Raw genomic sequence first — 17,526 nt, forward strand, 5'->3', positions numbered from 1 at the left:
TGAACTTCTGGGCACAACACACATTTTTTTTCTTTTCTTTTTTAAAAATTATTTATTCCCTTTTGTTGCCCGTGTTCTATTGTTGTAGTTATTATTGGTGTTGTTATTGATGTCATCATTGTTGGATAGGACAGAGAGAAATGGAGAGAGGAGGGGAAGACAGAGAGGGGGAGAGAAAGATAGACACCTGCAGACCTGTCGCTTCACCTCCTGTGAAGCGACTGCCCTACAGGTAGGAAGCCGGGGCTCGAGCTGGGGGCGCGAACCGGGGTCCTTCCGCTGGTCCTTGTGCTTTGTGCCACCTGTGCTTAACCAGCTGCACTACCACTCAACTCCCGACACACATTATTATTATTATTATTTTTGCTTCCAGGGTTATTGCTGGGGCTCGGTGCCTGTATCATGTATCCACTGCTCCTGGAGGCCTCCCCCCCCCCTTTTGTTGCCCTTGTTGGTTGTAGCCTTGTTGTGGTTATTATTGTTGTTGATGTCATTGGTTGTTAGACAGGACAGAGAGAAATGGAGAGAGGAGGGGAAGACAGAGGGGGAGAGAAAGATAGACACCTGCAGACCTGCTTCACCACCTGTGAAGCGACTCCCCTGCAGGTGGGGAGCCGGGGCCTAGAACCGGGATCCTCATGTTGGTCCTTGAGCTTTGTACTACGTGCGCTTAACCCACTGCGCTACCACCCAACTCCCACACATTTTTTTAACTGTGTTTTTTTTTTTTAATTATTATCTTAATTGTAATTGTTAGGCTATAGGCAATGGGAAGTGTCCCCCCCTTTTTTTTTTTCAACCAGAGCATTGCTCAGCTCAGCTGATGGTGGTGTGGGGAAGTGAGAGGGTGGGGGATTGAACCTGGGACTTTGGAACCTCAGGCGTGAGAATCTCTTTGCATAACTATTATAAACTATTATACTATCTACCCCCACCTTATTATCTTTATTTATTTATTTATTGAATAGAGACATCCAGAGGGAAGGGGGTGATAGAGAGGGAGACCGAGAGACACCTGAAACACTTCTTCATCACTTGTAAAGCTTGCTCCTGCAGGTGGGGACCAGGGACTCAAACCCGGGCCCTTGAGCCTTATAACACATGCACTCAACTAGGGGAACCACCACCTGTCCCTCCAAAAAAGCCACACACACACATATATATATATATTTATATATTCATAATATCACTAATTAGTAGAAGGAATGAAAGGTAAGTTTAGGGCTATCTACTAGAAAGAGGTAGAAAGTAGGTCAGAGGGGGCCCGGGCAGTAGTGTAGTGAGTTAAGCCGCACGGACTGGATCCGGGTTCAAGCCCCTGGCTCCCCACCTGCAAGTGAGTTGCTTCGCAAGCATGAAGCAGGTCTGCAGGTGTCTATCTCCCCCTCTGTTTTCCCGTCCTCTCTTGATTTCTCTCTGTCCTATCCAACAACAATAAAATAACAAGGGCAACAAAAATGGGGAAAAAAAATGCCTCCAAGAGCAGTGGATTCATAGTACAGGCACTGAGCCCCAGAAATAACCTTGGAGAAAAAAAAGTAGGTCAGAAAAAAAAAAACACTACAGAATAATAATTTTTTTTTTGTAACTTTTAAAAAAAATCTATTTTATTTACAGACAGAAATTGAGAGGGATGGGGAGGTAGAGAGAGAAACAGAGAAACACCTGCAGCCCTGCTTCACCACCTGTGAAGCTTTCCCCTTACAGGTGGGGACCAGGGGTTTGAACCTGGGTCCTTGCGTATTGTAATGTGTGCACTTAACCAGGTGCACCACCACCTGACCCCAGAACAATTATTCTTTTTTTTTTTCCCTCCAGGGTTATTGCTGGGCTCGGTGCCTGCACCATGAATCCACCGCTCCTGGAGGCTATTTTTCCCCCCTTATTGTTGCCCTAGTTGTTGCAGCCTCGTTGCGGTTATTATTGCCATTGTTGACGTTGCTTTGTTGTTGGATAGGACAGAGAGAAATGGAGAGAGGAGGGGAAGACAGAGAGAGGGGGAGAGAAAGATAGACACCTGCAGACCTGTCGCTTCACCGCCTGTGAAGCGACTCCTCTGCAGGTGGGGAGCCGGGGGCTCAAACCGGGATTCTTACGCCGGTCCCTGCGCTTTGAGCCACGTGCGCTTAACCCACTGCGCCACGGCCCGACTCCCACAATTATTCTTTATATATATATAATTTTTTTTTTCTTTCACCATGGTTATCGGTGGGGCTTAGTGGCTCCATGACAAATCCACTGCCCCCAGTGGCCTTTAATTTTTTTAATATTTATTTATTTATTTATTCCCTTTTGTTGCCCTTGTTTTATTGTTGTAGTTATTATTGTTGTTGATGTCGTTGTTGTTGGATAGGACAGACAGAAATGGAGAGAGGAGGGGAAGACAAAGGGGGAGAGAAAGACAGAAACCTGCAGACCTGCTTCACTCCCTGTGAAGCGACTCCTCTGCAGGTGGGGAGCCGGGGGCTCGAACCAGCATCCTCACGCCGGTCCTTGCACTTTGTGCCACGTGTGCTTAACCAGCTGCGCTACCGCCTGATTCCCTTATTTTCCCTTTTGTTGCCTTTTTTTTTTAAATTGTTGTTGTAGTTATTGTGTTTGTTATTGATGTTGTCGTTGTTGGATAAGACAGAGAGAAATGGAGAGAGGAGGGCAAGACAGAGAGGGGAGAGAAAGATAGACACCTGCAGACCTGCTTCACCGCCTGTGAAGCGACTCCCCTGCAGGTGGGAGCCGGGGGCTCCAACCAAGGTCTTTACTTTGGTCCTTGTGCTTTGAGCCACCTGCACTTAACCTGCTGCGCTACTGTCTAACTCCCCTATTGTTACTTTTATTATTTAAATATTTATTCATTGTCTACGGTGCAGGTGTGAAGTTTGGGATCCTACATCTCCTGCACCTATGCCATCTCCAGAAGTCAAAGAACTTTACTATTTATTTATATTATTTAGTTTATTTGTTATTTTTGTTTATTTGTTATTGTTATTTTGTCCATCTAACAATGATATCAACAACAACAAGAATAATGACCACAACAATAATAACTCTAATAATAAAACAACAAGGGCAACAAAAGGGAAAATAAATTAAAAAAAAAAAATTGGGAGGGGAGATAGGGAGAGAGATAGCTACAGCCCTGTTTCAATACTTGTGAAGCTTTCCCACTGTAGGTGGGGACCATGGGTCCTGAACCTAGGTCCTTGTACACTGTTATGTGAACACATAACCAGGTGTACCAACGCCTGGCTCCAAAGAACTTTGATTTCAAAACTGGGGGTCAGGTAGTGGCGCACAGGTTAAGCGCATGTAGCACTAAGAGCAAGGATCCTGGTTTGAGCGACCCCACACCTGCAGGGGGTTGCTTTACAAATAGTGATGCAAGTCTCCAGGTGTCACCTTTCTCTCTTCCTCTCTATCCTCCTTCCCCTTTAATCTTTGTCCTGTCAAATAAAATGGAAAAAAAAAAAAGCCACAGAGACAGTGGATTCATATTGCCAGAACCGAGTCCCAGTGATAACCCTGGAAGCAATAAACATATAAATAAAAATTAAAAATAGTAACTAAAAAAGGAAACAAACCTGGTGCAGGGGAGACAGCTCAGCAGTGGGAAGTACTGCTCAAATGTGTGAGTATATGTGCTTGGCTAGACAGTGCAAAAACAAAGTGCCACGCTAAGTCCAAAAATTTGGGTGGTGGGCCAGGCCGTGCAGCACCTGACTCAGCAAGCACCTACATTACCATGAGCAAAGCTCAAGCCCCATTCACCACCTTCAGTTGTCTCTTCCTCTCTCCCCCTATCGTCTCAATTTCTCTGTCCTAAATAAATATGGGAGTCGACCGGTAGTGCAACGGGTTAAGCGCATGTGGCGCAACGCGCAAGGACCGGTGAAAGGATCCTGGAGTAAGGATCCCGGTTCGAGCCCCCGGCTTCCCACCTGCAGGGGAGTCGCTTCACAGGCGGTGAAGCAGGTCTGCAGTTGTCTATCTTTCTCTCCCCCTCCTCTCTCCATTTCTCTCTGTTCTATCCAACAACGACAACAACAATGATAACTACAACAATGAAACAACAAGGGCAATAAAAGGGAGTAAATATAATAATAATGATAATAATAAAGCAAACAGGTGGGTTAAGTGCACCGTGGCGCGAAGCTCAAGAATCCTGGTTTGAGCCCCTGGCTCCCCACCTGCAGGGGAGTTGCTTTACAGATCTGCAGGTTTCTGTCTTTCTCTCCCCTCTTCTCCCCCTCTTTCCCTCCTCTCTCCATTTCTCTCTGTCCTATCTAACAACAACGACAACAATAACAACAACAATAATAACTACGAGAACAATAAAAAGACAGCGAGGGCAACAACAGGGAAAATAAGTAAGTAAAACTAAAACTAAAACTAAAAAAATAATAAATATAGGGAGCAGGTGGTGGCCCACCTGGTTAAGCATACATATTATAGTGCACGAGTACCAGGTTCAAACCCCTGGTCACCACTTACAGGTGAAAAGCTTCACAAGTGGTGAAGCAGGGCTATAAGTGTCTCTCTCTTCTCGCTCTAATCTCTTTGTCTCTATGAAATAATAACTAAATAAACAAACATATTTTAAAATAATAAATATATACTTAAAAGATCTTTAAAAATCGGGGTGAGGGCAGGGGTAGATAGTTTAATTTTTATGCAAAGAGATTCTCAAGGCTGAGGCTCCTAAGTCCCAGGTTCAATCCCGGCACCACCATAAGCCAGAGCTGAGCAGTGCTCTGGTAAAAATAGTAAATATCAGAGTGATGATAATGCATCTCTGCATCCTAGGAGAGGCCCCTCTTCATTCCTGGAGCTTAGAGGCGTCTCCATGGCAACACGACGCAGGAACCCGCAGGAACCCGCAGGAACCCCGTGGTGCCACGTTAGTCTGGAGACGTGGAGGTCTTGGCCCCGCCCCCTGGCGCACTTCCGGTCCCAGCCCCTCCACCCGCAGGGCGTGACTGGGCACTCTGCTTTCCCAGCGGCTGGCGGTAGTTCTGGATGAGTTGTACCCTGGCCGTTCCAGCCGCCGCAGGGCTGGGCGTGTACTCGAGGGCTTACTTTGCTGGCGGCAGTCGGCCAGGCCCCTGTGCCTGAGTGTCAGTGCCAGTGTCACCGCCCCTTCCACCCAGGCGCTGCTCAACCTCGCCTCGCACCCCCGACCCCGACTCGGCAAGTGGCCCTCTGGGCTCCGCTGCCTTCAGACGAGGAGTAGTACCACACGCCGTCATTCACTGTGGGCTCAAAGTAGCCGAGTCGGCCCGGGTCCAAGAGGTGTCCTTCACCGGCCTCAACCTTCCGTACAGCCTCCTACTGCCCGTGTGCTTTGCGCTTCGCGCAGCCTCCTGGGAATCGTGGTTCGGACCCGCCCCCCACGGCCAGCCCCGGCGGGCCGCGAACTACAACTCCCGGCAGGCATCACGGCGCCACGGGCGTCCCAGTGCTGGGGGCTTCGCGCACCCTGAGCCGGTGGGCTCGGCGCTGGGCCGCGGGAGGCTTGGCGGCCGCTGCACCTTCTGCTCGTACCCGTGCTGGCGGACGAACTAGGCGTCCCCCAGACGTCAGGAGCCCCGGCGCCAAGCCTGCAGGACGGAAACTTCCGGGCAAGTGCCGGGTCGGAGGGGTCGGGGTGGCTTCCCCAGAGGGGCGGTGGACTGTCAGTGTCGGCGCGGACTCGGGCAGTTTGGCGGGGTCCTGTTTGGGGGCGTCCTCCCAGCGACCTGCCGCTCGTGCGCGTCCGGGAGCCTCGGCCTGGGCGCACGGGGACCAGACATCCGCATGGTCGGAGCGCACGTCTCACCCTGACTCCCGGCGGCCCCGCAGGCCGGGTGAAGGCCGGCGCTCCTGCCGCAGGATGGTCGGAGCTGAAGCTCAGCCGGGCTGGAGGCAAGACTCTGGGCCTCCGGGCTGCAGTCCTAGAGACTCGGATGGGCTGGGGAGGCGAGTGGCGACGGATCCAGACTGGGGAGCTCTTGGGATTCATGGCATGTGACTGTCGCATGTCACACTGTCACCCTGTGGGTTATATCTGGTGTTGTGCTCTATCAGTGTGCGTGCGCGCGCGTGAGAGAGCTGGCGAGCGACAGAGACTAGCCCTGCCTCCCCTTTCTGCGCCTGGCACACACACTGCGAAAATAAGCAAACTGTCACACTGCGCCTGATGGGCGCGCAAGCCCTGGGCCCCCCAGGCCAGAGCCATTCTCTCTCCCCTTCTGCTCTGGCCTGTTGCACCAGATGCAACAAGTTTTCTGAATGTCACATTTCTGCCCAAGGGCCACCCTGTGCGGGAAGGGGTAGACGACTAGTCTGTGTGTGGGGGTGCTGGACGGCTTCTTAGGGAGTGACAGAAATTCAGGATGATAGTAACTCCCCTTGGTAACTCACGAAAGGGTCTAGGTGCTGGGCCCAGCCGGATTTCTCAGCATCTTGGTTTCAGAATCTCACCCCCTTCTAGTGGCCTTCACTGAGCTGTCATGTGACAAGTAGCTCAAATGCACCATTGCTCTTTGGTCATGACTGTGTTGCCCTGTGTTCCTTGCAGGCTCAGCTTCTGCCACTTTATTCTTCAGGACAAAGGTGATTTGCTTAGCTGAATGTACTTGAATTAGTATGACTTTTAATAAAGTCCTCTCAACCAGCTACCAACCAATGGGAAATACACGTTCCCAACACTGACGTAGTGCTTGGTTTGGGGTTAGTCCTGCCTCCCTAGAGCTGGCTATCTGCTTGTGAAAGGGAAACTGGTAACTCTTGGGACAGACCTGGATCATGTGTTCAGGTGAGGGGGTAATAGCTGAAAGGTTATATGGCCTCTTCCACACCCTGTTTCCCCAGACACACTGACTTGTCTTGACTGATTCTAGGTATTGTGTGGCAGCTACGACTGCTGGTTTCCCAGGGCAAATCTTGGTGATAGTATGTCTGTGACCCAGGAAATAGCAGTTAAATGTTGGCGATCCTAGGGTGAGATTTATGTGTGTTCTAGGTAACTCAGTTTGTTGCCTTTTTTTTTTTTTTAAACCAGAACACTGATCAGTTTTGGCTTATGGTAGTGCAGGGGGATTGAACCTGAGACTAAAAAAAAAACAAAAACAGGGGGTCTGGCGGTGGCGCAGTGGGTTAAGCGCATGTGGCGCAAAGCGCAAGGACCAGCGTAAGGATCCCGGTTTGAGCCCCCGGCTCCCCACCTGCAGGGGAGTCGCTTCACCTGCGGTGAAGCAGGTCTGCAGGTGTCTATCTTTCTCTTCCCCTCTCTGTCTTCCCCTCCATTCTCCATTTCTCTCTGTCCTATCCAACAATGAATAGCGGCAACAATGGCAATAATAATAACCACAACGAGGCTACAACAACAAGGGCAACAAAAGGGGGAAAAAATGGCCTCCAGGAGCGGTGGATTCATGGTGCAGGCACTGAGCCCAGCAATAACCCTGGAGGGGAAAAAAAAAAAAAAACCTCAGGTGTGAGTCTCTTTGCATAAGCATGATGCTACCTCCCCCACCTTTTTTTTTCTTTAAGATTCATTTTAATTTACTTTAAAAATCTTTATTTATTTATTGGATAGAGATAGCCAGAAATTGAGAGGAGAGGGACCTATAGAGAGGAAGAGAGACAGTGAGACATCTGTAGACCTGCTCCATCAATCATAAAACTTCCCCCCTGCAGGTGGGAACTGAGGGCTTGAACTTGGGTCCATGTGCATTGTAACAGGTGCACTCAACCAGGTGTGTCACCACCTAGCCCCCATTTTTATTTACTGATTGTCGAGGGAGAGGAAAGAAAGAACCAGAACAACAGTCTGGCACGTGTGATCTTGGGGATCCAGACCTCATGATTGACAGCCCAATCCCTTAGCCATTGCAACAACTACCGGGCCACATGTCACCCCCATTCTTTTTTCTTAATATTTATTTATTGGATAGGGATGGAATTCGAGTGAGAAAGGGAAGATAGAGAGGAAGAGAAACAGAGACACCTGCAGCACTGCTTCACCCACCACTCATGAGGCTTTCCCCCTGCAGGTGGGAGCCCGGGACTTGACCCCAGTTCCTTGCACATTGTAATGTGCACTCTACGACTGGTGCCATTGCTTAGCCCTGTCACTCAAATTCTTACACCCTGATTGCCTTAGTAACTTTGAACATCTGAAACTGAGAGGTGGTGGGACCAACTGAATATGAGGTGACACCAGGAGGCAGGAAGCCTTATGTCATATGGAGCATCCCTTTAGGTGCTGGCCTGGGGACATAGTTTGGCTAGGACACATGCTCTGCCCGCATGTGGCTCAGATTAGATTCAGACTGCTGCCACCACACAGGAGGTTCTGTGGCACCAGAAGAAGCTCCACACAGAATTTCTTATGGAGTATGTGGTGCCTCTCCTGTTCTCTCTCCTGCCTTGAAGGAAAATAATAGCCAGAAGTTGAACATGTATGAGACCCTAGCTCTGCTGAAACATAACCCAGGCTTAGATATGGGTGGGGGAAGTGCTCTCCCCAGTCAGTTTCTCAGGCCCTGGAATGCTGTGTGGAGGGGCTTTTGAGCCAATAGTCCACACTCCTCACAGGGAACATGTAGCCAGGCTTCTGGGTCATGTGACCAGCAGGCCTGCTGAGGCCCAACCAAGGCCACACATGCTAATCAGAGGTGCCTTGACCTCTTGCCAGCAGGTTTGGGTGTGGAGTGGAGGTAACTAGGGGCTTCTCTGGTGAGGTCTGCTGCCAGGCAGGGCCTCCCTTTCTCAGGGTGCTAGGCATGAGGGCAGGGGCAGGAGACAGCGCAGAGCTCAGCCACGGACTGACTAGTCCCAGTTGGCCTGGTGAATCTGCAAGGGGGTAGCCAGGAGAGGTTCCACACCCCCGCGCCCCCAGACTGGAAGGCTGTTTACTCTGCTAAATATAGTGGCATGGAGGCAATAGGTGCTGGCTGCCCTGGCCTGGGGCCTGGTTTCCCTGCTCCTCTGATAGTAGGCCAGGTCCATCACATCAGCCCTTGCACTCAGGGTTGTGAAGCCTTTCCATTAAAATGTTCACCTGCTTCTGGGCAGTTTAGCCCTGTTGGAGGGAACAGAGTTGCCTGGAGACCCAGCCAGCCCAGCCTTCATACTTGAGAAGTAGGGGAGCCCTCGGTGCAGTGCCTCCTCCCCCTTACCTGGCATGGGAAGTGTGGGCACGGAGGCACAGGGCTTCTTACCCAGCATGATTGTGGGCCTGGGTCTGTGCTGCAGACTGGAGTGGAGACAGACCCTGGTATCACTCTCTCCTCTCCCTGCTGCAGCAGGGGGAAAGGGGACATGAGCTGTCTCCTTGAGGGTCAGACTGGGGCTGGGGTGTGGAGGGCTGTCTTCTTTTTCTCTCTCATTGTTGGCCAAACCCTGGCTAGAGTCCCCAACCCCCAGTAAGCTGGCAGGAACTCCCTTTCTGTCTCAGGGGTCTCTCCAAATGCCCTCAGTTATGCCTAGGCTTGCTGAGAAGTCCTGGTGCCCCATTGTGCCCTAGCTGCACTATAGGCACAGCTAGTAGAAAGTGGGGGGACTGGGAGCTGGGCGGTAGCACAGCGGTTAAGTGCACATGGCGCAATGCACAAGGACCGGTGTAAGGATCCTGGTTTGAGCCCCCGGCTCCCCACCTGCAGGGGAGTCGCTTCACAGGCGGTGAAGCAGGTCTGCAGGTGTCTGTCTTTCTCTCCCCCTCTCTGTCTTCCCTTCCTCTCTCCATTTCTTTCTGTCCTGTCCAACAATGATGACATCAGTAACAAAAACAAACAAACAAACAAAAAAACAAGGGCAACAAAAGGGAAAATAAATAAATGTAATAAAAAAAAAAAGAAAGTGAGGAAACTACTACAAGAACCTTGGACCTGAGATGTGCCTCTGCTGGGCCTGCTGGTTTATGGCTGAATTGCCTGGTACAGCTATTGGCATCATTATCCTGTGTTACTCAAAACTCAAGACAGAGGTCATCAGCATCTGGGTCAGGAGACGGTTCCCTGGGGAACCCCTGCAGACCAAGTACCTCCTGAATGCTATGTGCAGTGTGTGGGCTTAGGAAGGTGGTGCAGGGGCACACCTGGATATTCCTTGGGGTCATGAGAATGCCAAGCTCTGAGCAGTAGCTGGTGACATTGTTGTGCAACGTTATCTAAAGGGGGATGTCACACTGGATTGGGCCTTTGCAGGGACCCTCTGTCCTTTCGGTTTCTTGGAGAACAAAATGAGCAGCCGATTTCTTTATTTTCTGAGAGATCAGAACCACTCTAGCACTTTGTGCAACTTGGACACAGGGCCTCACAATGCAAGTCCTGCACTCTCTCCACTGAATTGTCTCCTTGCTGCTATCAGTGACTTTAAAAAAAATTATCTTTATTTATTTATTTGGATAGAGACAGCCAGAAATTGAGATGGAAGGGGGTGATAGAGAGGGAGAGAGACAGAGAAACACCTGCAGCCCTGCTATACCACTTGTGAAGCTTTACCCCTGCATGTGGGGACCGGAGACTGGAAACCGGGCCCTTGCGCACTGTAGTGTGTGCACTTAACCAGGTGTACCACCACCCAGCCCTGCTGACAGTGACTTGTTTATGTATTATTTTCCCAGAGCCCTGCTCAGCTATGGCTGTTAGTAGTGCTGGGGATTGAATCTGGGACCTCGGAGCTTCAGGCATGCAAGTCTTTTTGCAGAACTATTATGCTGTCTTCCCATACCAACAATTCACTTATTATTATTTTTTTAAATTTTATTTTTGAGAGGGAAAGGGAGAGAGAGAGAAACACCAGAGCACTGCTCAGCTCTGGCTTATGGTGGTGCAGGGGATTGAACCTGGGACTTCAGAGCCTCAGGCATGAGAGGCTCTTTGCAGAACCAGTATGGTATCTACCCCCACCCCTCCAACAACTCACTTATTACACACACTCTCTCTCTCTCTCTCACATTCACAGCATCACTCTGGCACATGTGGTGACTGAACTGAGGACCTCTGGCTGGCAAGACCAGAGCTTCTCTACTCCCCTCCCCCCAGGACCACTCTGTTGCTCTTTAAACCAGTGTGTCTGTTCATGGTCTACCCAGCACATGGTCTATTCACCTGGGAGACAGGTTGCTGAGGGAACCTCCCTGAATCCCTGAGGATCCAGTGTCTCCCTCCCACTTTCAAGGAGTGGGGGTCTCAGTAACTGGAATAGCCTTTGCAGAAAGGTGCCCCCCCCAAAGGGTGTTTGCCACCAGGTCATTGTGCTGCGGGTGGTGATAGTGGCTTCTAGTATGATGGCCCACAGTTCCCTGCCCCAGGATATTGGCACCTCGCCCCCTCCTGGTGGGCTGAGAGGGTGCTGTGCCCACAGGTGCAGAGCCACTGCCCATCATGGATCCAGACCCACAGGCGGGTGTGCAGGTGGGCATGCGCGTTGTCCGTGGCGTGGACTGGAAGTGGGCCCAGCAGGACGGTGGCGAGGGCGGCGTGGGTACGGTGGTGGAACTCGGCCGCCACGGCAGCCCCTCCACCCCTGACCGAACAGTGGTTGTGCAGTGGGACCATGGCACCCGCACCAACTACCGTGCGGGCTATCAGGGTGCCCATGACCTGCTGCTCTACGACAATGCCCAGATCGGTGCGTATGCGCCTGGCATGGGGTGGCATAGGGGCATGGAGAGGAGGCCCCGCTCCTGATCCTGCCATCCCCAGGTGTGCGGCACCCCAACATCATCTGCGACTGCTGCAAGAAACACGGGTTGCGGGGCATGCGCTGGAAGTGCCTCGTCTGTTTTGACTATGACCTGTGCACTCAGTGTTACATGCACAACAGACATGATCTGGCACACGCCTTTGAGCGCTACGAGACTGCACACTCGCGCCCGTGAGTCGCGCCCTGCCACCGCATCCCGGAGGGGGGCTGGGTGTGGTCACCCCAGGCCTGGCCAACACTGCCCTGCTCCCCCTCCCCGTGGGCGGCCATGCCATCTGCCAAGAGGGGTGCTGTGGGGTGGCATCTGGCCCTGGCTGGGCTTGGTAGGTCGATGCCCGGGCTGTGACTGGGGCATAAACCTAGCTGGGCCCCCTCTTGGCCCATAACCTTCCCTTCCTTGTAGGGTGACGCTGAGCCCCCGCCAGGGCCTCCCGAGGGTTCCACTACGGGGCATCTTCCAGGGTGCGAAGGTGGTGCGGGGTCCTGACTGGGAGTGGGGCTCCCAGGATGGTGAGTGGGGGGCCATATGGGAAGTCAGGGCTCCAGAGTGGGACCCAGGCCCCCTAAGGCTCAGCTGGGGCTGCCATCTCCCTAGGAGGGGAGGGGAAACCAGGCCGTGTGGTGGACATCCGGGGCTGGGACGTGGAGACAGGCCGGAGTGTGGCCAGCGTGACCTGGGCAGATGGCACCACCAACGTGTACCGCGTAGGCCACAAGGGCAAGGTGGACCTCAAGTGTGTGGGCGAGGCAGCCGGCGGCTTCTACTACAAGGAGCACCTCCCCAGGCTGGGTAGGCTGGCACTTTCCACTGGGCGGGGCAGGTAGGAGGTGGCATTTGAGCAGCCTGCTATCCCCCAGGCAAGCCGGCTGAACTGCGACGCAGGGTGAGTGTGGATGGGCAGCCCTTCCAGCACGGCGACAAGGTCAAGTGCCTGCTGGACTCGGATGTGCTGAGGGAGATGCAGGAAGGCCACGGTGGCTGGAATCCCCGGATGGCGGAGGTGAGCCGCCCTGCCCACTGAGCCCTGGGCCCTCCCCTCCCGCACCCTCTGGATGCTCCCCACCCGCCCTCTGCTGCACCCGCCTCAGCCTCCGTGACCTGCCACAGTGCATTGGACAGACGGGCACCGTGCACCGCGTCACAGACCGTGGGGATGTGCGTGTGCAGTTCAGCCACGAGACCCGTTGGACCTTCCACCCAGGGGCTCTCACCAAGGTGCATGGGGGCATGGAGCCCGCCCTCCCCCTTACTGCTGCACCCCTCCTGGTCCCTTCTTAGCCCTGGAAACACCTTCCTTGGTGTTGAAATGAGGGGGCTTTGAGAGGGTCTCCAGTGACTGCCCTGGGGCTGCTGTGGAAGCTTGCTGCCTAACTGGGCCTTGTGAGTGCGAGTGGGGGACAGTGACAGGGACGGGCAGGGCTGCTTGGGAAACAGGACTAGAGGCTGAGGACCAGTAAGTGAGACCATGTGCTAGGCTCATTCAGAGCTTACAACTGGAAACCCTGGGGCCTTAGGGGGGAGGCCCATGACAGGGTTGCAGAGTGAGCCCTTGCAGAGTAGGTAGGTGCCAGGAAGGAGATGTGCTCCTCGATCCCTGGGGTTGGCAGGGCCCTCACCTGTCACTTTGCAGTGAGGGGCTGGCTGGGCTCTCTGGTGGTGCACTCAGGAAGGGCATCCTGAGCTGTCTCTGGGGGGTAGGGTTGCCCCTGCCTCGCAGCCCGGGCAGCCACACCTCACCACTTGCTCTGTCTCCTAGCATGACTGCTTCTGGGTGGGTGATGTGGTGCGGGTCATCGACGACCTGGACACGGTGAAGCGGCTGCAGGCTGGGCATGGCGAGTGGACAGACGACATGGCCCCCGTGAGCCCCCCACTCTCCCCCAGCCCTCCTGCCTGCTCCCATGTCCTCCCCTGACCTGCTGCGATGCCTCTCGTATGTCCACTTTCCACTTTCCCTTCCCCCTGCCACCCCCACCCTAGGCCCTGGGCCGTGTAGGAAAGGTGGTGAAGGTCTTTGGCGACGGGAACCTGCGTGTGGCAGTCAGCGGCCAGCTGTGGACCTTCAGCCCCTCATGCCTCGTGGCCTACCGGCCCGAAGAGAACACCAACCTGGACGTCGCTGAGCGAGCCCGGGAGAACAAGAGTGCGTGCCTAGGCCTGGGGCCCGCCAGTGGAGCCACCCAGGCGTCTCTGACTCAGCTCTGCCCCCAGGCTCCCTGAGTGTTGCCCTGGACAAACTTCGAGCCCAGAAGAGTGGTGACCTGGAGCAACCGGGCAGGCTGGTGGTGGAGGTGGCACTGGGCAACTTGTCACGGGCTGTGGACCTGCTGCGGAGGCACCCAGAGCAGGCAAGCCCTCCTTCCCATGTGGTTGCTGCACCAGGCCGGTAGAGGACAGAGACTGACCTGCTGGCTCTCTGGACAGGTGGATACCAAGAATCAGGGCCGGACTGCCCTGCAGGTGGCTGCCTACCTGGGCCAGGTGAAGCTGGTGCGGCTGCTGCTCCAGGCAAGGGCAGGCACAGACCTGCCTGATGAGGAGGGCAACACTTCACTGCACTATGCAGCCCTAGGGTGAGGCCCTGAGGGGTACAGGGAGGGAGCAGGCAGGACCCTTGGGAGCTCGTAGCACCAAGCCCTTTCTTCCTCTCCCTCCCATAAGAAACCAGCCGGAGGTCACCCAGGTGCTCCTGAGTGTGGGGTGCCCGGCTGACACCCTCAACAGCAGCCAGAGCACTGCACTACACCTTGCAGTGCAGAGGGGCTTCCTGGAGGTGGTGCGGGTCCTGTGTGAGCATGGCTGTGATGTCAACCTGCCTGTGAGTGCTGGGCAATCCCCCCTCCTCCAAGCTGGGGTCTAGGGGGGAGGTGGGGCCCTCCTTGCCCAGTGACTCCAGTCACCCCACAGGACTCGAATGCCGACACACCACTGCACTGCGCCATCTCAGCTGGCACGGGGGCCAGTGGCATAGTGGAGGTCCTCACTGAGGTGCCAGGTGTGGACGTCACCACCACCAACAGCCAGGGCTTCACCCTGCTGCATCACGCCTCCCTCAAGGGCCACACGCTGTGAGTGCAGGGTGGGCACACATCTACCAACCCGCTGCAGTGCCTCTGGGGACCTCTGCCTCCAGACACCCCTCCCTGCCCCCACAGCGCTGTCAGGAGGATCCTGGCCCGGGCCCGGCAGCTGGTGGATGCCAAGAAGGAGGACGGCTTCACTGCCTTGCACCTGGCCGCCCTCAACAATCACCGAGAGGTGGCCCAGATTCTCATCCGGGAGGTGCGCCCAGGCCTGGGACTGTGCTGGAGGGCTGGGGCTGCACCCAGTGCTGAGCCTGAAACCCCTAACCTCCACAGGGCCACTGCGATGTGAATGTGCGTAACCGCAAGCTGCAGACACCCCTGCATCTGGCTGTTCAGCAGGCCCACATGGGGCTGGTGCCCCTGCTGACCGACGCTGGCTGCAGCATCAATGCAGAGGATGAGGAGGGGGACACAGCCCTGCATGTGGCCCTGCAGCGGCACCAGCTGCTGCCCCTGGCAGCTGACCGGGCCGGGGGGGACTCTGGGCCAGCACAGCTATTGTCCAGGGTGAGAAAGTGGGGATCTGGGTATGGAGCAGTGAGGGTGAGAGAGAAGCTTGACTCCTCTCCCTGTGCCACCATCCACCTTTCATCATTGGAGCTGCTAGGTGCTGGGTGGGGGGTTTGCAGCAAATGTCATCTGGGACCCCAGTCACCTGAGCGTGGCCAGGAGCCCCAAGTCTGTCCCTGAGCACTCTGGGGGCAGGGAGTGGGCTCTTCACTACAGCTGGATAGGGTCTCAACTCAGCCCCTTTCCAGGAGCACAAAGCCCTGTGCAGTCAGGCCTGGGGAGCTCAAACACCTCTGCCCTGTCACAGAGGCTTCCCTCAGGCCAGTGTTTCCACTGGGCCTCACCCACATCTGTCCTGCCACCTAGCTGCAGGCCTCGGGCCTCCCTGGCTTTGCGGAGTTGACAATAGGCACTGCCATCGCCTGCTTCCTCGCACTGGAGGGAGCCGATTTGAGCTACGCCAACCACCGTGGCCGCAGCCCGCTGGACCTGGCTGCAGAGGGCCGAGTGCTCAAGGCCCTGCAGGGCTGTGCCCAGCGCTTCCGGTGAGCAGGCTGTGGCTGGTGGCTGTGGGGCCTCCCCTGTACACCGGCTTTGTCAAGCCCTGCTTCCCACTGCAGGGAGCGGCAGGTGGGCGCCACGGCCGCCGGCCCCAGGCAGTTGCGGAGCACCCCTAACACCGTGACCAACCTGCATGTGGCCCCAGCGGCAGGGCATGAGGCGGCCGAGTGCCTCGTGTGCTCGGAGCTGGCGCTGCTGGTGCTTTTCACGCCGTGCCAGCATCGCACTGTGTGCGAGGGTGAGTGGGGGGGGGGACATTTGGTTAGGGGAGGGCAGCACGGCACCACCCAACAGCGTGTCCTCCCACCACAGAGTGCGCGCGCAGGATGAAGAAGTGCATCAGGTGCCAGGTGGCCATCAGCAAGAAGCTGCGCCCAGGTGGGTTGGCAGGAGAAGTAAGGCCCAAGGCACCTGGGCTCTACTGGGACAACCACACAAGGGCAGAAACCCTTCCCTGGTGTTGCACCCCATCCAGGGCGCCCCACCCACTCATACCTCCCAGGCTCTTTCTGTGGATACATTCCCTTCTGTGGTGCCCCGCCCTGTCCCCCCATGTTTCCTGCTAGGCACACACCCCCGACCCCTAACACCCTGGCTTTCACCCCCCATGGACATGCCCCTTCAAGCCATGGGACCCTTTCCAGTGGACAAGCACCTCCTAGTTCCTCGGGAACCTTAGGGTGCGGCCCAAGCCCAGACACGCCCCCTGGTGACTCGGCCCCGTCCGCAGACGGCTCGGAGTTGGCCAGCGCAGCCCCTGCGTCTATGCCGCAGCGGCAGCTTGTAGAGGAGCTGCAGAGCCGTTACCGGCAGATGGAGGAGCGCATCACCTGCCCAATCTGCATCGACAACCACATCCGCCTGGTTTTCCAGTGCGGCCACGGCGCCTGCGCGCCCTGCGGCGCTGCGCTCACTGCCTGCCCCATCTGCCGCCAGCCGGTCCGCGACCGAATCCAGATCTTCGTGTGACCCGCGCCCACTTGTGTTTTATAAAGAGGTTCTTGGACTCGATGCCTGCTGTCTCCTGGGGTGGGGCGAGGCGGGCCCCAGGCCTTACGTGTAGCTGGGGGCTTGGCCAACCTCCTGGGAGCGTGGGGGCGACTGCTGGCCAAGAGGTGGGGCCCGCAGCCAGCTGCTAGGACGAGGAGCTCAGATCGGGCAGGAAGGCGGGGCGTCTTCCTCGCTTTCCAAGAACCCTTCTGCCCCTGCGTCGCCTCAGCTGCCCTCCAGCTGCTTGGCACCGACCGTGCTGTCCCACGGCCACCTGGGCTCCAGGCCCGGCAACCCAGACGCCCCCGCCTGCTCTGGCCCGGCGCCTCCCAAACCCTCTCCGCCCAGGCCCGCCCTCTGTCGTTGCTTTCTCTCTAGCAGCGCCTCCCCGCCCCCAACTGTCAGCCCGGGGCTCCCCGCCTGTACAGCCTGCTCCCACAAACCCAACCACACACCTCGAGATTTCTTCCACTCACCCATGCCCATCCCTCTGCAGGATCCTGCCCAGCTCCAGGTGCAGGCAGGTCCCCTCCTCCTGGCAGTCTGTCCCCACCTAATCCATTCTCTTACCCGCCACGTCGCCACTCATCTGGTCCCCTCCCTGCCTGGAGGACCCTGCCTGGCCAGCACCAGTTCGGAGGATGTGTCCTGGACTCAGCAGGATGAGAGGCTCTTTTGGTGTTCAGAGTT

General features: G+C 55.6%; 1 protein-coding gene across 5 annotated transcripts; it reads left to right on the forward strand.

Annotated features, from left to right (window-relative positions):
• The first annotated feature begins 5,006 nt into the window (after positions 1–5,006).
• Positions 5,007–17,407, forward strand: MIB2 (MIB E3 ubiquitin protein ligase 2). Of its 5 annotated transcripts, none has more exons than XM_060199863.1 (19): positions 5,008–5,615; positions 11,347–11,613; positions 11,688–11,859; positions 12,092–12,198; positions 12,284–12,478; positions 12,532–12,689; positions 12,797–12,904; positions 13,446–13,550; positions 13,670–13,832; positions 13,901–14,037; positions 14,114–14,262; positions 14,351–14,507; positions 14,597–14,757; positions 14,845–14,971; positions 15,049–15,282; positions 15,652–15,830; positions 15,906–16,084; positions 16,159–16,224; positions 16,473–16,552. In XM_060199863.1, exons 2-19 carry the CDS (start codon positions 11,367–11,369, stop codon positions 16,523–16,525), a joined length of 2,697 nt encoding a protein of 898 aa, XP_060055846.1. In that variant the 5' UTR covers positions 5,008–5,615; positions 11,347–11,366; the 3' UTR covers positions 16,526–16,552. The 5 variants fall into 5 exon arrangements, with proteins under 5 accessions (XP_060055844.1, XP_060055846.1, XP_016046502.2 ...); XM_016191016.2 differs by lacking the exon at positions 16,473–16,552 and adding an exon at positions 16,577–16,857 and having other exon boundaries at positions 5,009–5,615; XM_060199862.1 differs by lacking the exon at positions 16,473–16,552 and adding an exon at positions 16,577–16,857 and having other exon boundaries at positions 5,010–5,615; positions 12,547–12,689.
• Positions 17,408–17,526: the final 119 nt, after the last annotated feature.

Source organism: Erinaceus europaeus, chromosome 10 (genome assembly GCF_950295315.1).
Source record: "Erinaceus europaeus chromosome 10, mEriEur2.1, whole genome shotgun sequence".
NCBI lineage: Eukaryota > Metazoa > Chordata > Mammalia > Eulipotyphla > Erinaceidae > Erinaceus > Erinaceus europaeus.